Source organism: Panthera onca, chromosome D1 (assembly GCF_046562875.1).
Source record: "Panthera onca isolate mPanOnc1 chromosome D1, mPanOnc1 haplotype 2, whole genome shotgun sequence".
Classification (NCBI taxonomy): domain Eukaryota; kingdom Metazoa; phylum Chordata; class Mammalia; order Carnivora; family Felidae; genus Panthera; species Panthera onca.
Window position 1 is genome coordinate 38,763,519 of NC_138348.1, and position 22,466 is coordinate 38,785,984.

Below are 22,466 nucleotides of genomic sequence, written 5' to 3' on the forward strand. Positions count from 1 at the left end.
TTTGAGACATCCGGGTAGAGCTCTCAAGAATGTAATTAGACATGCAGGCATAAAGTTTAGACAGAGATCTCAGCTGGGGGTCCAGAGTGTGTCATTCATTCATCAGAGCTAAACAAACAAGGCACTGACAAAGATGCGGCAAGGGAGACAGGGAATAGGGACTGAGCACAGACAATGTCTAGGATCAAGCCTTGGAGAGCCCCACCACTGAATGGCTGAAGAAAGAAACAGGAGCCAAGAGGGAACAAGAATTCCAAGCATCAGGTCACAGCACCATGTGTCTTCACAAGGTGCAGGTGGGGCGAGAATTGGAAAGGGAAAAATGCTATTAAGGGCAGTAATAGGAAAAACTACCAAGGATGAACATGCACAGGCTCACAGAAACTCAACAACTTTCCCACAGCAACAAAGTTTATAAGGAGCCAAACAGAAACAGACCCCATCTTTCTGATCCCCAAGTTTGTTCTCTTCCCACTACATTACGCTAAAACAATGAAAATCAAGATTGAATCTTAAAATAACGTAATTAGACCTGACCTTCTCTAAAGGTGGTATCTGAAAAATATTTACCAAAACAAAGTAAATTGGTTAGTTGGGTTTTTTTTCCACTTAAAGAAATTCTAAATAATTAACCACAGAAATCCTTAAAATGGTAAGCACTGCCCTTCTAAAATCATTTGACTAACCAAAATTCCACCCACAAACAACTTTTTAGAAACAGAAAATCACATTGGCATAATTCTTCAAGTTTTCCAGAGTACTTTCATGACTGCTATTAAAATATTCTGGCTTTAATGCTGGTAGACTGAGACTCCACTTCTAGTTCTGCCCTTAGTGACCATATGACCTTAGTCAAGTCATTGGTAATAACCTGTTATCTCATACCAGCATGTTGCTCAGGCCATCATGCCACCAGTCAGCAGACAAGCAAAGAAGCACCTGGGGATTAGATCACAGGGCCAGAGAGTAGTAAATAGGGGCTTAAATCTCGTTCTCCTGAATCTAAACTCAGTGCTTTCACCACTGAAATCATTATCAAACCATTATCATTTTTACAGTTCCCTTATCTGCAAAATTGAAAGACATCATAGTAGAGCACAGGTGTTGTCTTTTCCTCCCCAAAATCCATCCTCACACTTCTGACAAAACACCCTGAGCTTCCTTTGAGCAACCCACACGACTGACTGGAAGTGACCCATCCTGTGCCAGGCATGAGACTGTGCCCCAGGACTGGCTGATCAGGATGCCACAGCTTCCTGGATACTATGAGTGCTTCAGGGCCAAATATCAGACCCAAACCACATCAGTGAGACTCAATTCTCTGACTCTTGCTAAAATGAGTGGGATCACTTATAAAGACAAGCGTGAAGCTGGTGGTAGCACTCGAACAGATCCGCCTGTGAATCAAAACAACAAAATCCAGAGATAAATACAAATAGTCCTGGTGACATTGTGGGAGCCCTGGATCCAGCCTCCCTTGAAAGCTACTTGTACATTTTCAGTTATTTGAGTCCATAAATTTTCTCCGCTTACACCATTTTGAGTTTGGATTTCTGCCACTGGCACATCAAAAAAAAAAAAAAAAATCAGTACAATCAGCACACTTCTACATCACCACTGGGTCCTTATTTCATGGGTTTCTTAGAGGGAAATTTTCTGACAGGCAACTCTCAATCTAATACACATCTAAATTCTTAGCTTATTGATATAAGGAAAACTATAAGTGAAATATCAGAATAGAGCCAAGACAAGCGTTACACGCTTAACTGAGTTTGTCAAAGGTCTAATGATTTTTACAAACTATTCATAAAATTAAGACAGCAGGTCTATGAGGTGCCAGGGTGGCTCAGTCAGTTGATTGTCTGACTTCAGCTCAGGTCATGATCTCACACAGGTCTGAGCTCCACATTGAGCCCACTACTGTCAACACAGAGCACCCTTCAGATCCTCTTTCTCTCTCTCTGCCCTCCCCCCACTTGCACTCTCTCAATCAATCAATCAATCAATCAATCAATAACATGGAAAAAAAAAAAGACAGCAGGTCTGACATGGCACTGTGCTGCTCCAAAGACAAGAGGTATCCAGTAGGCACCAGTAATAACCATAGTTAAGAACATTAATTGCTTATCTTCTACCACTTGCCCACATATAATTCACATTCTAGGTATAATAAACTACCCAACAGTATTTCCACATCATGCCCTACTCACCAACCTATTTTCTGTCACACCCATTGATTTGCCTTTGAGATATGCAAGATATCCCCAGATCAGCAATTCATAGTCCCTACTGAAATTCTTTTCTCAACTTCTATACATTCCTCTCAAATCACTTCTAAAATGAAAAAAGAATTCGATGAAACAAGTTTCAAAATACAGACGTCTTTCCTTCTGTCTGCCATCCTTTTCCCTTCCTATCTGTCCCACAAAATACTACACTCAGTTTTCAAGTATCTTGGATGACACAAAATGGTGGTTTCCACATATGGCTATTACAGGTTTTAGTTGAGTAACAACCCCAATATCTCAGTACCTCAAATAACCAAAGTTCATTTAACTCAAGTCACATCTTCACTGCAAGTCAGCAGAAATCCTGGATCACTATAATCCTCTGGAACTTGGGTCCACACGGCAGCCCTTATCTGGGATTGCTAGTTGCTACTGCCAAAAGGAAGGAATTGTAAAGGTTCTTACCCAACAATTACCCAACATATTGTGGTTTGGAAGCTAGACACATCACTTCTGCTTATAACTCCTCCCTGCTTATAACACATTCCCTGGCAAACAGAGGGGGTAGAATCAAAAATATCTGGCAAACTGCTCCCTAGCTGCACCTCAGAATCCCAAGGTCCAAGAACTGCTGAGCTATCCAATAGCCAGACTACTGGGTAGGGAATCAGCAACATAAAGGTGTAGACAGAGAGAAATAAATTTGAAGACAAACTGATGTATAATATTCTCAAAGTTCTTAAGGAATTATCCTAAGAAGAGTTAAGAATTTCACAGGACCTCTTTATGATTATAATTTACAAAAATATCAAATTACCAGTGGAAGGCATACATCACAGACTTCTTGGTGGCTAGGGTCTCTAAAGATTTTACTCTGACTCTGAGTCAGGGAAGGGCCCTAGCAAATGGAATCTTTGTAGAAGTTTCCAGGAGATTCTGCTGCTCAGCCATTCAGGAACAAGGATGAAAGAACAGGTATGCAATGAGCTGACCTAAATGTCAATCCTAGCCCTAATCCTGCTGGGATTTAGATCCTCTTCTTTATTTTTTTTGAAGTTTTTTGTTTTTTTTTTTTTTTTGAGAAAGAGAGAGAGAGAGAGAGAGAGAGAGAGAGAGAGGGAACCTGAGTAGGGGAGGGGCAGAAAGAGAGAAAGAGAGAAAGAGAGAAAGAGAGAGAGAGAGAGAGAGAGAGAGAGAGAATCCCAAGCAAGCTCCCTACTGCCAATGCAGAGACCGACACAGGCTCAAACTCTCGAAAACATGAGATCATGACCTGAGCTGAAACCAAGAGTCAGATGTTTAACTGACTGAGCCACCCAGGTGCCCCTAGATCCTCCTCTTTAAAAATCCGAACTTCAGAATGTACTGTACAGTGTAAAAGGACCATTAGATACGCTGATATATGTTAAAGCACTCAACACAATATCTGATGTGTAAAAGGGAGTATGAATCTCCTTTCTTGGTAGGCCCAGCACCTGGGAGAATATTCAAAAACAAGTGCTCAGTAACTGCAGAGAAAGAAAGGGAGGGAGGGAAATCAACTATCCAAAACATTTAACACATCGGTGATTCAAATATTTCAATTTTAAATCATCAGATATTCAGAAAAACTGCCATGAAGAGTACTAGGTGCTGGAGAGGCAAAAAAGAATAAGACATCCTCTCTGACTTTAAGAAGATCCCATTCTTCCACTGTTATGTGCCACTTCAGGTAAAAAAAAACCCAAATGTTAAGGAGGGCAAACAACCCCCTCCCAAGCTGTGTCTTCAAGCACCCACACCTAGCATTATGAGTCAGAGACTGGGAATCAATGGCCACACTAGCCTGGTGGCCTTGTGAGCATTCTCAAGCAAACATCTCAACTAAGCAGAAATTCAACAACAAACATGCCCATGTGCACCCTAAAGCCAGAAAATGGATTCAGGATTTCAAACTAGATTTTTTAACAATAAAGGGGTGCACCAAGGGGCTTTCCAAGACATTCTCCTCAGATAATCAAAATGCCCAGTTAACCAGAATAAGCCATTCTCTGAGCACGTCATTAATCTGTTTCGCTGTATTCTCATTATTTATAAGTTTAAGGTGCCTGGTTTAAAGTAGATACAATTTCAAGGCAAAGATTATTTCATTCCTTTGAGAAACATTATAAAATATGCTATTTATGTAGAAAATAACACAAGCAGGCCCAGGGGTATGAGTTTTTTTCCTAACACAAAGCACACATACCTTCCACACAGGAGAAGTTGGTACTGATAGTTTCTTATAGTTTTAGTAGACCAGGTTTCCTTTTATGGTAACATCGGTTGTTGTCTAAAAGAAAGCCACAGATTTATGATGTTTGGCCCTGTACTAAATGAGCTGAAGGGAGATTTATAAAGCAAATAAACAAAGATTTACAGTTCCTTTCACAGAGCAGCTAAAAATTATGGAAAAACTCACTGACCTTTCAAGAGAAGAACTTGGTTGTGTTGACCAGAAATAAAGTGCACCTATGAGGTTTCCAATTAATCCTTTAATTTAAATCCTTTGTCTTTCCCAGTAAATCTGGAGGGGGGAGAGGGAGGGGGGCACTAATCTCATTCCCTCTTTTTGTAATGGAACTATCTGTGGCTACGATAAACAGTGTGTCTTATCACACTAAGCATCAGTGATGCTGATAATAATTAGAAAGTGGGAAATTGGTGGGATTAGAAAGCGAAAGGAAATGGAGCCAGTGGAGAAGCAGGAGTAGCTGATTTTGCAGGGTAACCTAAGGAGGAAGATGAGGCAGAGGACCCCTGGGCCTTGGTGGAGGAAGGAGGAGATGACAGTGAGAAGGCAGACAGATCTAGGCCAAGTATTCAGCCAGTTTCTTCCAGGAAGTTCTCCACAGGGAGGAACTGGGAAAGGGATCTAGGAAACAGGCAAGCATCTACGACAGGGGACTATTCCTTAGCTGTGTAGCCTAGGATCACGAAACAAGTGTTGTCCAAACTCTTCCCGATCCACTACAAGGAAAGAAATGTAAAAACAGCATTAAACCAAAGCTCATTACATTTATTACATTTCTTTGAAACCTGCTCTCTGCTTTTGTTCTTTTGTTTGTGGATACAAATACATCTGAGATGAGGGTTGTGGGCATACCATTTATTAACAGTGTAACCTTGGGCAGGTCAATCATCTTCTTAATAGGAATACAGCAATAATAGTACTTAGCTTGTGTAGGTGGGAAATTTAAGGAAACAACACCTACAAAATGCTAAGCACACTGACTGTCATTGAAGAGGTGCACTATGTTCATCATTTGTCTACCCTAAGGCTGAATTCGGTCCAGAGAAATGACGCAGTTTGGTACAGAAACAGCCAGATGAGGCAGAAGACAACACAGGTTTAAGTACATCTGAGCTTCAATTTGCTCCTGCAGAGCTGAGAACGAAGCTTATGGACTTAAAGAGGCCTAACTCCAACACTTAACTAGCCAAGTAACCTCAGGTAAGCCCTTTGACTTTTCCTAGCCTCAGTTCTTCATCTGTAAAATGAAAATATTAGTATTTTTATCAGGGCATGATACAAAAAACATGACATAGTATGTGAAGTATTTAACATATAAACATATAAAGTGTATGAACAAATAGCAGCAGCCTAATTACTGTGGTTCTTCCATCCCTTTATGCACTCAATAATTACTCATCCAGAAGCTGCTATCTGCTAGAAACTCCACAGGGGAGAAATCAAACAAAAATGGCTGACCTTGTGGAGCCTATGCTCCATGCTAATAAAAGTGCCTTGTGTACTTTAAGTGTTCAACAAACAACATATGTTTCAAGAGAGGACAACAGGAAAAGAGTCATAAACTTGGACTAAGATTTAATTTAACTGGGTTCAATGCCTGGCTGTGGATCCTGGGTGTGCCATTTCACCTCTCTGGACGTCTATCTCCCCGTCTACAAAATATTCTAAGAATGAGAATCCCTATCTTGTGGGAGCTCATAGGAGATTAAGGAAATAATGTATTTTCAAGCAGTTTATAAACGACAATGCACACACAAGGTTAATGGTCACACATTCAGCATCATCACACCCAAACTTTAACAAAGGAGGGAAAACATGAGACACTATTCTCAATCATTATTCACAAAAATTAAATTTATAATGCATAGGTCAGGCAAATTATGAAAGATCAACAGATTTTGTAGAGTTTGCATTAAAGTAAGTTCTACAACTCATTATACTCATGTTAGAAAATCCTTACATTTGTAAGGTAACTGTCCAGAGATTTCTAGGAATCCCCATATCTGTAAATAGTATTAGAGCCAATAATTATGTAGTAAACACATAGTAACACATTATGTAGTAAACCATTTTCTACAAGGTGTTCCACAAGACACTAGGTTTCTCATGTTAAGAAGATTCCATGTACAGATAAGTTAACAGATGCTAAGTTAAACATTGCTACCTAAGGACTTTTCAAAACCATTTGATGCAATTTAGGTATCCGGTAGACAACAGTTTCTAAACATATGTTTGAATAAAAAATCATATTTCCATCCCTACTTAGGACAAGTGTAATGAACTTTAAGAATGCTACATTAAAAACTGAAGCATTTAGGGGCGCCTGGGTGGCGCAGTCGGTTAAGCGTCCGACTTCAGCCAGGTCACGATCTCGCGGTCCGTGAGTTCGAGCCCCGCGTCAGGCTCTGGGCTGATGGCTCGGAGCCTGGAGCCTGTTTCCGATTCTGTGTCTCCCTCTCTCTCTGCCCCTCCCCCGTTCATGCTCTGTCTCTCTCTGTCCCAAAAATAAATAAAAAACGTTGAAAAAAAAATTAAAAAAAAAAAAAAAACTGAAGCATTTAAGTTATCCCCCTATATTTTACCAAAAGGGATACAATACTCAGGCACCAGGGATTAATAAATACACTAGGTGAGGATGTAGATACCAAATGGCCTGCTTCTGACTCAGTGGGTAGTTTACCGGGTCAGTTACTATGTTTTGTGAACACTGTCTGTATGAAAATGTATTACAAATTATGTTTGAAAATGAAAAACCCAACTAGAACACTATATCTGTATCTGGCTATATAGATAATAGAGATATATACACACAATAAGGAAAGTCTACTTTTGCATCTATACCAGAAGTAATCACACACTAAGTGGTATATTTCAGTTGTGTCTTCACGAAAGGCCAAGCTCTTATTTTAATGCGCACTTAGATGTGTCCAAGCTCTTATTTGGGCACTTAGATGTGTCCAAGAACACTAAAAGAAATGTTTTTGTTTTTGTTTTTTTTTATCACCTATGAGAATAGCATTAATGAATAACAGTGAATAATTATTCACTACAAATGAATTGCAAATTCATTAAATTGGATTTGGAGAAAAATCCACTTTTTGGAAATAGATGGAGACACCAAGTATGTAGAAAGTCCTAAAGCCACTTTTCTTCTTTAAAATTTAAGAATTTCAAACTTCACATTAAACAGATTCCCTTTAACTATCTATACTCAGAGCAATAAGAGATACTAAAGCCTCAACGTGAAAGTGCCCAATGTCCTTTGGATTCCCAGAAGAATAGCCCAAGAAAGAAGAGCTAACTAAAATTTCCCAGGGATCCTGAGAATTGCTCTTTATCACAGCTTCTCTGCAATTGAGAAAGGATGCTCGGTTTACCCTGCCTGCTGTAAATCCTGATGAGCTGGTGCATCAGAAAGACAAATATATATTGATAGAACATAGTATTTGTGTGTAAGAAATTTGCCATAGACTAGAAATGGAAGAAATGGGTCACCTAGTCAGATGTATCCTGGCCAAATAAAAATGTACAACAGGAATCAACTGTAGTTATTTTTTCTCTGCATCACTGCACAGGACTTTGAATTCCTTTTTGTGTCAGGAGGACTGGAGATTAAACCCAGGCTCTGTCATTTACTAGCTGTGTCATATTAGATTTCTTTATTGACCAAGTAGACACAGGATTAAATAAGTGTAAATACCTGCTCAGCACACTGCCTGGCCCTTTACAAGGTGCTAGAGCTAGAACAGTGAACAAAAGGAATAGCGATCCCAGCCCTCATTAAGCGTACTTGCTGGTGGTAGGAAGAAGAACGCTCATTTCCATTCTTTCCTCCCAATCCTAAATAAATACACTTATTACTCTGTTAAACACAAAACATAAGTTTGCACAATGCTACAAGCATTGACAGGTAAACTATAATCTATCTGATACATCCAATTTCTTTAACAAGGCTCAGAAAAGTTCCCATTAGTAGAGTTCTAAGGAGCCAGGTGTCAGTATCAAAAGACAAAATTCCGCAGCAAGAAAATAAACATCCAGAAATGAATAGGAAGAAGTCCACAAATCTCTATAGCAGCTCCTTAGAAGTTATTCGCTAAGACTGGGCTTTTGGCAAATCCTTTCAATGGTAAAAGAAGGAAGGGAAGGTTCTTATAAAAAGATGTGCAAGCCCCATTTGAAAGGCATTTTGAGGTGGCTTTTCCCCACTTGGAGAAAAAACAAGATCTCTCTGTGCAATTCTAAATGTCTTAGTGGAAAGAAGACATAGAGCACTGAAGTCTGTTCATGGAATCGTGCCTTCGTTTATCCACTGGTTGATTCAGAAAGTATTCTCTGTGCATCTACTTCCTATGTTCCAGGCCCCGGGCTGCATCTTGAGCATACAAAGATGAATCAGACACAGGCCTGACCTTTGAGTAGCTCTTAACCTAGAAAAATATGTTGAAAAAGTGACTAAAATCCTGTGTGATGAGCACTCTAATAAAGGTTTGAACAGAGTGGCATCAGAGCCGAGAGGAGGAAGCCACAAACCCAGCCATTAGAGTTAGATGTGGTATAAACACAGTAACCAGAGAATTGATTCTAAATTCCCTTTTTATGTAATATCCAATCTGCCCCTCACATCCAATCAACCAACCAATCCTGTTGATTTCACCTCCTGCCTCTTCCCACCTCCATTTTCACCATGATCTCTTGCATAAGTTAGAGCAACAGACTGACGACTGGAACTCCTGCTTTACATGCCAGCCTCCACTGCAGCCGGAATGATTTTCCAGAAATATCTATTCCATCTTATCACATCTCTTCCAAACTCTTCAACTTCCCATTGCTGCTAGAGTAGCATCCAAACTTCGTCACGTCTATAAGGCCTCCTAACTCTGCACTTACCACTCTCCATCTCCCACCCTGGGTTACAGAAAAACTAAACATTCCATTGCTTTCTGGCACCTCCAGGTCTACATAGATGCTGTTCTCAACTCTGGCAATGATCTCCTTCTCACCCTCCCCCGAGGTCCGCGAACTCCATCACACCCTATGTTCTCAACTCAAGTCTCCCATAGCATCCCAGGCTTCCCAATCACATAGTCATGATCCTTTGTAGTCATTGTTGTCCCGGTCTTTCAAGATCCCTTTGAGGGCCTCTTTTGCCCTAATTCTAGGAATTAGCCTTCTCCTTCCTCCCTACTCACTGACACACATCCTGAACCATTTAGGACTCAATTATGTGTGATAGAACATTTATTAAAACCTGGTTTACACTAAATCCTTAGACTTTTTACTCACTTGAGTTCTTGTATCAATTCTTAAAAGACCCTATTAAGTATTAGCACCTTGATTTTACAAAGGGGAAAAGCAGAGAGATTGATATTCACAAAATGGGAGAGCCAGAATTTCTAACCCAAGTGCACCAAAACTAAGCTGAATCTTTCCACTGTATCTCCACTATTTTTCCCTAATTATTTGGAGCATACAATTGTTTGCCCAGACAAGCTTCATCAAGAAGCAGAAGCCACAGCAGGCACTATGCCAGCCACCAAAGCAAGGACACAATAAAAGCTTCCTGAGTTGAATTCTTCTCAACCTTATCTAGGTATTAGGCATCTTAGAGATAACTCAAGGTTTTTTGTTGTTTTTTTTTTAAATAACCAAAAATTTTTTTTTAAATAACCATTTTTATCCCTAAAAAAATGAGCAGGGACTTCACTTTTTTCTCTTCCTTTTTTTTGCTACATAAAAATGCTAAGTACTATACATAAAATATATGCATGTCTTTCAAGGAGACACTTAAAATCCTAAAATCTTCTAACAGTGAGCCAAAAGATGGTTCAGGGTGATTTCTTAAAGTGAAAATACATCATTGGAAAATAACATAAGGCCATCCTCATAGGCTTGGCCTCTGGGTACCACCCAGCCCCTCTGATAAATTCTCCAAAGAACAAAGCAAGAAAGATTCATCTGGGAAAATGCCAGGCACCAGAGCTCTCAGAAGGAAGTCATGGTCAAGAATCAAACATAACACACTGGGAAGATTTGGAGAAAGGCACCAAGCAAGGCCAAACAACCATATCTTAATTGTTTCAATGATGAGTATTCTCCTCAGTAGCCACTGTGGCCAGGGCTGAGAACTCATGAAGATACCAATTATTCAAGCAGTGTTGCCTAATCTGGCTCCATGACTCCAGCATCTCCACAATGTGGCCTCTCTATATGGCTATGAATAGAACTTTCCTAACATACCAATCCAATAATGTCATCCAACCAGAGACCCTCCATTGGATATCCTGTAGCTTATACTAGTGATTTCTGGTTTTGATCATGCCTCCACATAGATAACAGTTTGGGAACATGTACCTCCTATATGAAAATATTTGTCTATTTTACACATTATACTAATATGTACATTATAAATCTTACACCAAAGTGAAAATTAAAAGACTAAGATGAAATTAAAGTCCCAGGGGCACCTGGGTGGCTTAGTCAGTTAAGCATTTGACTCTTGATTTCAGCTCAGGTCATGATCTCAGTTGTGAGATCAAGACCCACATCAGGCTCTGTGCTGGGCATAGAGCCTTTTTGGGATTCTCGCTCCCCCTCCTCAGCTCACATGCACACACTCTCTCTCTTAAAAATAAACATAAAAAATTTTTTTAATTAAAGCTCCAATGTTTTTTCCATATCTCAATAGATCCAGTTTTCAACCTGTTGTGATGCCTGCATCCTATATGGATGCACACCAGCCTACAGGATAAAACTGAAACTCCTTAGCATGCCTACACTACTCTTTACCTTTTGACCATCAGCCAGATCTTTTTCTCATCTCCTACCAAGCTCTTTATGTTCTAACCATGCTAAACTTTGCACGTTGTACTTTTATATATGCTAATCTCTCTGCTGAGGATGGCCTTCCCTCATATTTCCTCCTAAAAAACTGGACTCAGCTCAAATACCCCCTCCACTGGGCACCCTGTGCAGATTCTAGTTGGCAGAATGCATTACTCGTACTACTGTGCTCCTAACACCCAATTCAATTCCTAAGATAAAACAAATCCTACTGTATTTTCATTATCTGATAACAAGGCTCTCTTTGCCTTTAAACGACAACTTCCTTGAGGAAATGAACTATGATTTAATCATCCTTGAGTTCCCAGGGCGCAATATACAACCCAGTGACATAGGTGCTTAATATTTGCTGAAAGCATGAGACAAGACTCTAGGTCTGCCTCTTCCCTATGCCCTTGATAGGGCCACTCTGTACAACATTTAAGACTTCATACTGCGTAATTCTAGCAGGTGCCATTCACCCAGAACACTGCATGTATCCTCACTTCCATGAAGTCCATAATGACTAGCAGAGGGTTAAACATAAAACAATAGCTCAATATACATGTTGGAGATGTATTAGTCAGGATTCTCCAAAGAAACAAAACCAACAGGAGATAGACAGACAGACAGACAGATAATCAATATAGACTGACTGACAAATATACAATCAGGACATTTATTATAGGTGTTGTCTCATATCATTATGGAGACCCAAAATCTGCTACCTATGAGCTGGAAAACTAGTAAAGTGGATAATATAACTCAGTCCAAATCCAAAGGCCTAAGGACCAGGAAGCTGCCTATGTGAGCCCAGAGTCTGAAAGCCTGAGAACCAGGAGCTCCAATGTCCCCTTGGAGAAAAAGATAGATGTCATACCTCAAGAAGAGCAAGAAGGAATTTAGCCTTCCTTTGCTTTATTGTTCCATTCAGACCCTGAATGGATTGAATGATTCTGACCCACAATGGTGAGGGCGGATCTCTGTACTCAGTCTACTCAACCAAATGTTCATCTCTTCCAGTATGCAGGAAAAATGTTTTACCAGCTATCTGGGCATCCCTTAGCCCAGTCAGGAGGATACAAAAAATTAACCATCACAGTTTGATAGATATTCAGAGTGTGTGTGTATGTATCTCAACCCTAGATAGCTGAATACCAAGTACTAGCCCAATTACTGTCAATGCTGAAAATATTTATAGTAACGATTATATAATGTGTAATTATATAATTACCATAAATAATGTTACAGTACATAGCTATGCTGCCTTAGCCTTTACAAAATGCTTTCATATTCAGTCTCTTATTTAACATTCACAGCCAAATGGTACTATATAAGTCTTGTTTAAAGTCCTGTTTGCACTTTGAGAAAAATCAAGACACGGAAGAACTGAGTGACTTTCCAAGGTCACCCAAGTGATTAAGTGGTAGAGCCAGGATCAGTCAAGATCTCCTTATCCTTAGAGTTCAATGTTCTTTCACTACATCACTGTCCTGAGAGTTGTCAAGAAAAAAAGGAGGGAGGGAAAATGCTAGAAAGGAGGACTATTTAAGGCTAGCAGACTACCAAGGCAAACACCCAGGCAGGGACAATCTGTTTAGTGCCCATGCCTAAAAGTGCTCTCTTCCACATCCACATTGGTTTGATTTTTCATTTCCTTTTGCTATGCTGTTTGAAATTTAACTGTTTGGGGATTTTCTTAATTAATAAGCAACCTCTTTAAAGAATACATTTACCTCTGGGAACATTATGTGGACATCAATCTTTTATAGATGTGTGTAAGCCTGTTCCATGAATTGCTTTCCTTCTAGCATAAAAGTCAGAACGCTAGCATGTGAGAGGCTGTGAATTTTCTATGGAAGGATGGGTCACTTTGGCATATAGGGTATACTGGGGACAGAACAAATCCAGGTGATGTGATACAATGAAAGCCACAGGAAGGCCTGGTGATAATGCAAACAACAAAGTACAAGTGACAGTTTAGTTAAATCCTATCCAGTTTCCAAGTAAGCAAGTTTTAATACAATCCATTGAAGCCAGAAGTCCATTTGGTGGGACACAGGCAATAAAAAGTAAAAAACATAAAAATAATGGGGGGAGATGTTTTCATCGAGAAACTGTGGCAAGACTGTAAAACCATTCACCAAAACAAATTCTTTATCCTCCTGGGCACAGAGCTAGACAACATTTACACGGCTCTCTTCCAGTTAGGTATAGCCGGTGGCTAAGCTCTGGCCAGTGGAATGTGGCCAGCAGACTCTATAAAAACCTCACACTCATCACCTGCTAATCCCTTTCCCCTTCCATGCCAACTTTGGAAGCCACATATTATACATGCTAGAGCGAAAGAGGACAACAGCCTGGGTCCCAGAATCCCAAGTATAAGGAAATCTACCTGCTAACCAGGAACATCCATCTGAAAGAAAATGAAAGTTTCTATTGGGTTAAGCCACAAGAAATTTTTCTGTAATTTTTAAAATGTATTTGTACTGAGGTATAATTGACATATAACACGGTATTAGTTTCAGGTGTACAAAATGATTTGATATTTGTGTATACTGCCTACTGATCACAAGATATATAGCTAACATCCATCATCATAGTCACAATTTTTTTCTGTGTGATGAGAACTTTTAAGATCTTCTCTCTTGGCAACTTTCAAATATGGGATACAGTATTAGTAACATAGGCACCACGTTGGACATTATATTCCATGACTTATTTCACCACTGGAAATTTGTACCTTTTGACCCCGCTTCACCCCTTGGATCCTCCACCCATTCCCCATGCCCAGCAACCACCAATCTGTGTTTATGAGCTCAGTTTACTTTGTTTTTTCTAGATTGCATCTATAAGTGAGATGATACACTGTGTGTCTCTGTATGACTTATTTCACTCAGTATAATGCCCTCAAGGTCCATCCACATTGTCACAAAGAGCAAGACATTTTTATGGTTGAATTCCATTGTATGTATGTACATTTTCCTTACCCATCCATCCCATCAGTGGATACTTTTATTTTCATACCTTGGCTATAGGAGACAATGCTGCAATGAACAATGGGGTGCATAAATTTTTCAAATTAGTATTTTCATTTTCTTCAAATACCCAAAAATGGAATTGCTGGATCATACTGTAGTTCTTTTTAATTTTTTGGGGAACCTCCATATTGTTTTCCAAAGTAGCTACACCAATTTGCATTACCATCAATAGGGCACAAAAGTTCCCTTTTCATCACATCCTCACCAACACTTGTTACTGCTTCTTTTTGATAACAGCCATTCTATCAAGTGTGAGGTGAGAGCTCATTGTGGTTTTGATTTGCATTTACATGTTGATTAGTGATGTTAGCATCTCTTCATATGCCTCTTGCCATGCGTATGCCTTCCTTGAAAAAACATCTATTCAGATCCTCTGCCCATTTTTTAATTGGACTGTTTGGTGATTTTTTTGGCCAAAAAAAGTGACCAAAATTATTGTGAAAACTGACTCTCCTGTCAGTCTTCTTTACACGGACTCAAATGAGCAGGTGGCATTTCAGCATTATATGCAACTGAATGTTAGCAAAATGAGCAGACTCTGCACTCTAAAAAGAAGCCCTTACCATACTAAGACAACAACTCTCATACAAGAAAGAAAGCAGTGTCACAGATACAGAAAGGCAAGCATCAGCTTGAGATTTCCATCCCTTCATAAATTTAAAACATTGTTCTGTGTCTTCAACGTACTATGCACTTTTCCAGGTGCTAGAGACACAATGAATAAGATAAAATTGCTACCATCACTCAGGTTATATTCGAAGGAGAAAACATCACCCACCTTTAAGCAGGAAAACACCACAATTTTAGACAATAAGTGCAATGAAGGAAATAAAATGCTACAGAGAGTAGCTAAGAGTAGTAACAGAGCTAACTTGGTGAGAATAGTTAGGAGAGGCCTTTCTAACGTGGTGGCATTTGAGCTACAACTTAAATGATCACTAGAAAGCAAATTAGGGAAGATGTGGGTGAAGAGTATCCCAGGCTGAGGAAAGAATGATTTTATCGCACAAGCCTGTTCAAGGAACACAAAGAATTATGGTGTGATCAGAGAAGAGTGGGCATCAGAAAGAGTGGTAGGAGATGAAGACAGAAGTAGGTAGGTTCTGGTTCACATACAGTGTGACACAGGACCTAACTGGGATATTATTCTAAGGGGCAAGAGAACCATTAGACCATTGTCGACAATGAGAAGAATGTGATTTACATGTTATTTCCTTTTTTAATGTTTGTTTATTTTTGAGAGAGAGCAGAGACAGCATGAGTGGGGTATGGGCAGAGAGCGAAGGAGACACAGAATCTGAAGCAGGCTCCAGGCTCTGAGCTGACAGCACAGAGCCTGATGCAGGGCTCGAACCCATGAACTGCGAGATCATGAGCTGAGCCCAAGGTAGACGCTAAGGGACAGAGCCACCCCAGCGCCCTTGACTTACATTTTAAAAAGCCCAATCTGATCAATGTTTGCAGAATGGATTCCAACAGACAAGACACCGTCACAATCACTAGCCAAGAGATAAAGGAGGCTTGGACTGGAGTCATAGCAACACATGGGTGAACTTGGGACTCATTTTGGAGGGAATACCAGTAAGATTTCCTGACATAGCAGATATTGGGTGCGAGGGGAAGAATGGGACTGAGAACTTCTACACTTTGTGAATGGATCAAGTCTGTGGATGGAAGTGCCATTAATGGAGATTGGGAGAACACAGTCCTCTGTTCTCAGCATCCTGAACTCAGCAGAGCTTTGTAGTATAACACTTCAGGGGCACAATGAGTTAGCTAGGCTACAATGAGCTAGCCTGGAAACCTCATCAACACTTACAACACTTTTACCATAAAGAAATAACTAAAAATTCCAAACAATATCCTACAAATGATCTTTTGAAACAAGGCTTGAAGAAACAAAATAGTGCCACTTTAACATTAGTCCTGACGACTGTTCCACTTGGATTATCTGGGGCTCCTTCCTGAGCCCCAGAGCTTAACAATTAACCCAGTGGTTTAACCCAAATGCAGTAACCAAGATTTGGATTTGGGCTTTTTCTTTTCTTTAATAATTCCAAGAAGAGAGTTAGAGGGGAAAGAGGGTTGGTAAAAAGCAGCAAGAGCTCAAGAGGGTGGGAGAGAAGAAGCTGATGCCTTTCATCAATACCCTTGACAAAGCAGCAGAGACAAAATCAACACCAGGAATAAGGCTCATCTCTATCTGGTGCTGGGAAGAAGGTGACACATGGGTTATTATGAGCAAAGCAAAGGCCAGATAGAGATCACAGTCTTGGAAAGATAGGGCATGGGGCATGGGGTTGACAGATAACTAGGTACCAGAAGACCTATTAGTCATGTAGGCTAAATGGGGGTAAAAAGGATACTTCAGGGTATTCTTATTTCAAGTATTCTGAATCCCTGGAAATAAACAGGAGCTGGAGCTTAGAGTTAAGATTCTATTAACATGAATACTCAACAGAGCCTTATGATCCTTATGCTGTCCAAAGCAGGACTTCAGGAGACTGAAGTCCAGATTCAAGTATAAATTGGGCTACATGTATCATGAAGCTCATGCATTTTATAACAATCAAAACAACAAGAGTTACCTGATTAATCCTTGCATAATTAGAAGTATAATTAAGCAACTAGATGTTCTCCCATGCAGTCTCTTCATCAAGAGTTTACAGCATCTTGTTTCTATGGAATTGCATACAGACTAGCCTCTGCATCCAATAAATATGTACCACCTTAGCTATTCTGAAATCATCTCATTTGACCACTGACCTTTCTGCCACTTTACCAGCCTCTTAACACTTTATCACCCCTAGTTACGCGAAAGAAGTTTTCAATCACCTTGCTTATCAGTTGCTGTGTTTCAGACATTTCAGTGCTTTTGTTACATGAAATTGTTAAATTCATACCCATATAGGTTATTTTGTTCCACAACATTTTCTTGAATACAATCCCACTCATGTTTAAAAAAAAAAGGATTTTATCATTATAAATATGTTTCATACCCCTCCGCCAACAATACACTGTGGACGGAACTGATAAAATCTAATCCTTCCATCTAAGAACACTCTCCCACAAGATGTAACGATGGAAACCCACTTTCACAAAGTATTGGCCTCAGTGAGTACACACTCTTCAAATCCTAAGATCTTCCTAAGTGTTAATGATGTAAGTTAATGACGATGATAATGGTATCTGTTGTGATCCATTAAATGTTTAGTGGATACCAGACAATTTGCTAAGTTTCTGACATGCACTGTTTCATTATGGTAATTGGGAAATCCAATTTCCCATATTGGAATCGGCCATAACAAAGCACTAATTTACAACTTGTGGTCTGCAAAAAGTCTATTGTGTGGCAGCATAGCCAGAACAGACTATTAATGATCCACTCCATTGGCACTTTTTCCAGTAATCTTCAATGCTTGTTCCATTAAAAAAAAAATTGCTTTCAGTCATGGGCACTGAGCTAGAGGTACCTTTCTGAAACCACAAAACTTCTATCAAATAATTCAGGCAGGGTAAGGTAGACTTTGGCTAAGTTATGCAAAAGCAATTGCACCCTCAGATAATTACACCTTCCAACATTTCAGTGATTTACACAATTATTTCTCCTTCATGCCACATGCCCATCACCTGTCAGTTGTCCCCCTGCTCCTTGTCCTCTTCATTCTGGAACTGCAGCCCTGCCCTGGCATACTGCCAATTTTGTGTTACAGAGGGAAGAGAATGAGGTGGAACCCTACAATAGCTCTTAAAGCTTCTACCCTGAAATACAGGTCACACCCACTGATATTTCATTGGCTCAAGGAGGCAGCTAATATTTTAAACAAAAATACAACATTGAAATGGGATGGGGGGATAGCAACATGGATGGAACTGGAGAGTGTGATGCTAAGTGAAATAAGCCATACAGAGAAAGACAGATACCATATGGTTTCACTCTTATGTGGATCCTGAGAAACATAACAGAAACCCATGGGGGAGGGGAAGGAAAAAAAAAAAAAAAAGAGGTTAGAGTGGGAGAGAGCCAAAGCATTAGAGACTGTTAAAAACTGAGAACAAACTGAGGGTTGAGGGGGGGTGGGAGGGAGGGGAGGGTGGGTGATGGGTATTGAGGAGGGCACCTTTTGGGATGAGCACTGGGTGTTGTATGGAAACCAATTTGACAGTAAATTTCATATATTAAAAAAATAAAAAAAATAAAAAAAATAAAAAAAAAATAAAAAAAAAAAGAAATGGGATGGGGGGAGGGAAGGTAGGGAGTAGAAGCAAGTTGAGTATTATCTTTACTTCATTTCTCTGAGTATGAGTGTCTGGCACTTGTACAACATAGTTAAATATGGTCAATGCTGCCGCTTTCTTCACAGATTTAAGTCTCAAAGAGTACAATATACATAAAAGAAGTCTGAAAAATTCAGAGTAGTCTGTAAGTAGAAGTTACTGTGACTTAATGCTAATTGTAGTACTTCCCATGCCTGGCAGACGGTATGATGTATATGACATCACATTATCCTTTTCTTTTTCTAAATAATTTTTACTCCAGCAAGAAAACGTTAATGAGACTATTTATACAGACTCCAAATTCAAGAAGATTATGAGCAGACCTCCAATTGCTATACTTTCCTCAGAAACTGCCTCTAATTTAAGCCAGTATATCAGAAACTATTTAAGACCAACTCAGTGAAAATGTCATCGCAGAGATCAAACACCTCAGCAGACCAGATACATAAAACACCAAAATCCAACTAAAACTATCTTCAAAATGGGGAATGTTGGTGCTGAGTTGGACGAGGCAAAATGAAACGATCTCCTGTGAATTGTATCAGAGCTGACAAAAGGTCTTATTATCCTCCATTGATTGGCTAAGAATTCCCATATCTTTATGGCAGTTTCTCTGGCAACCTCTATAGAGCAGGAGTCTTTAATACTGTATCTCTGCTACTACCCAAGGAAGTTAAGAAAATTGAAAGCCTTTTGTGCTTCTTTTTCCACTGAGAGCCTTGAATGGGCTTTTCAAGATAGCCTGGACAATGTGTGTAATATTTTGTTTTAATTTGCAAGGCAGTCTTGTTCGTTGTGGTTTGTACCACGGGTCATTTTCACTCCATTTACTCAGAGTAAAAAAATAACTTGCCTGAGGCAGTTCAAAAGTTATCTACCTCTCTCTAGACTATGGCAAGACAACAAACTCAGCCTGAGAGTCCCTGGTACCCAGGTGGGCACTTGGTGACCTCTAATCTTGTCCATCAGACCATCGCAGACCACCTGAGGACAGAGCTGGGAAAATGACCATAAACTGCATTTAACCATAAAACAATGGGACAGGCATTGCTTTTTGCCCACCGAAAACCACTCTCCTCCTCTCACTGCCACAGTCCTAAGTGGTTCAGGTAAAGGGCAAAGATCATTTGGTTTCAGGGAAGGAAAACCCCTACCCCAGCTCCCAAGAATTGAATACAACCCAAACCAGTAACAGCCCTCTCATTCTCCTTGCCCAAAAGTTGGTCTAGGGTCGAAGAAGATGTAACCCAGGTCTGAAAAACAGGAGAGTGGAAATCTGCATGTGGGCGGGGACAGGGGGTTACAGGGAATCTTCCAGGAAGGACTTTCCTTAAACACAAAAAACAGAACTTCACACAGAGAAGGTCTGTAACCCATTCATTCCCCTTCCTTCTTTGCTTGCTTGTGACACTGGTATTAGAACACTATGCCTAGGGCCATGGCAGTCATCAGCCACCGGAGGAAAATAAGCCCCTAGTCCAATGTGCTGAAGATGGCAGGATGGAACGAGAAATGGGCTTCTGCTCTAAATGTTGATATTCACTCTACTTTGTTCTCAGGGCCTCCCATCCAGATGAGTTCTATTCTTATCTCATACATGGACTCTAATGTTTGGTCATTTCTTCTTGGGGCTCTCATCCTCTCCATGTACAAGCCTGCTGGGACTTGTAGAAAGTCTCCACAGCAAGAGAGAAAGGACTGAAGCTTTAGCACATCACCATTACCAAAGGTAGCACCGCAGTGCACTGTGGCCCAAAGCCAGGTACATACACTAGGCTAAAGAGAAGTATGTCCAAGAAAACAGTGATGAGACCTAAAATCACTTACTGACAAATAAGGCCTCTCACACAAAGGGCAGATTTACTATCACAAATGGCTACTCACGGAGTTTATTCTATGCAATTAAAAATGGCATTGATGAGGAATGAATCAGAGTCCCAAACAGCTTGCACAGCAGTAATTTTCTGCCATATTCTGCTAGCTCTCAATAGCTAAGGGGAGCCAGGAGTGGTAGGTGTACTGGTTCTGCCAGTGGGAGGATCAAGATTCAAATGATTTTGAGTTTCCTCTGTCATTATTTTAATTATTCATAGTCTATCCCCACAGATAACAGAAGGGCACAGTAAAATTTTTAGAACATTACCTGCTTTGTAGGATTTTCCATGGAAACTGAGGGGGAGAATGTTCAAATTTTAAAGTTCTGAAATTAATTTTCTGACCAAAAAATAAAAAACAGCCTAAGATTAAAAAAAATAAATATTAATATGAAGTACTGATGTTATCAGTCCTCTTCCTCAAAACTGACAAATGAGTACCAGGATATTGAAGGATAGATGAAAAAGGATTCATAAAGCAAAGGGGAAACTTCATCCTCCCAAATGGCATGTTTCTCTAATCAAGTTCAAATCAATAAAAGTAAGCAAAGGTGGAAAGAAAGATATAAAAGAGAAAGGGAAAAGACCTGTTGGTTATACTGTACCGTTAATGAGAACCAAAGCAGTAATGGACAAAGTCTTTTAGAAGAGATCAAAACCAAAGGCCACCCACCAGGTACTGAGCACCAGCAAGCATTACACACATCTTCTTAACAACTGAAGAGGTTTAATCAAAGCCAAGAAATTAAGCAGGGATCAATGATACAAACGGAATGAATGGAAAAAACCATTTTCATCATGAATCATCTTTACCTTGAGAATACGTGAGCCAGTGGAGAACCAAACCAATTAGAAGAGCATGACCAAGGATTTACAGCATTCATTCCATTCAAGACCTCTACCTTCCCAATTAAGAGAGCACAAGGTTCAATACATTGTTAGTGAATCGGTCAGGAATGATTGGGTCCAACCAAGACACAGAAACAGCTTCGCCCCCACTTTGCCCATTAGAACTTCTCAAACTGATGAGACTGAGCCAGCTGGGCTGGGATACTAGGGGATTACACAGGAGCAGGAGTATGCATTGCTCACCACCATCAAGGTGGAATGCTAAGCCTGGAAAGAGGCATTCACATAGAGTTGTTCTGCTCTCTAGAGTGGAAATGGGGATCACTGATGCCTGAAGCCACTAACCCCTGTAATGGCATCCATCCAAGTGCCAAAGTTATGAGTCCATCTGTCACTGTGACTTTTAGTATAGTTTATGAATTAGCAACCCATGAATCAGTCATTTAGAAACCCAATTGAAAAAAAAACTTCTGACCTTGGCAGGTGAAGAAAAAGGCAGTCAGGTATAAGCTAGTATCAAAGCATTCAAAAAGAGGACCCACCCTATAACCTTCAGTTGAACTTGGAAATACTAATTCACTCAAATAAGGCAAAAGAACATCATGTGTTTATGGTTTTGCCAGTGATTATTACATACAGTGAAAGCAGAACATGGGATTTGACATGGCCCTGCCACTTTTGTTGCTTTGCTGTGTTTCAGAACTCCCTCCAAAGGTCTGCCTTTCCACATGCTACTGAGAAGCCTGGATAAACGAGGAGAACAGAGCACCCAAGTAGCCGATATAATTTCTGGTAGGATCCCAGAAGACCAGAGCCAAGTGACAGCTTTCAATTTCAACCATGTCTACCAGGAGTACATTTCTCACAAATGACTTTATTATAGCTGACTTACCTTCGCAGTAGGCAGAGTCTCCCTGGACAGAAATGTAGCCATTCTTGCACTCACAAGTAGCTTTTGTATTCCAGTTTTTACACTCTGAGTTTTCACCACATGTAGGTCCTTCTGCACAAAAGTTATGACCTAAAGAAGCAAATAAAATTTTACATTACAACACAAGACTTTCAAGTAATAAACCACGAATTATCTTTACTATTTTGTCAC

The 22,466-nt window shown here is 40.0% G+C and overlaps 1 protein-coding gene across 2 annotated transcripts in view; it reads right to left on the reverse strand.

The window, feature by feature from the left end:
• NELL1 (neural EGFL like 1) overlaps window positions 1-22,466 on the reverse strand; it is an 875,786-nt gene that overhangs the window by 622,005 nt on the left and 231,315 nt on the right. For both annotated transcript variants that reach the window (XM_060606214.3, XM_060606213.3), the window contains exon 12: window positions 22,257-22,385. In XM_060606214.3, coding sequence (XP_060462197.2) covers window positions 22,257-22,385 — 129 coding nt within the window. The remainder of the gene's footprint in view (window positions 1-22,256; window positions 22,386-22,466) is intronic.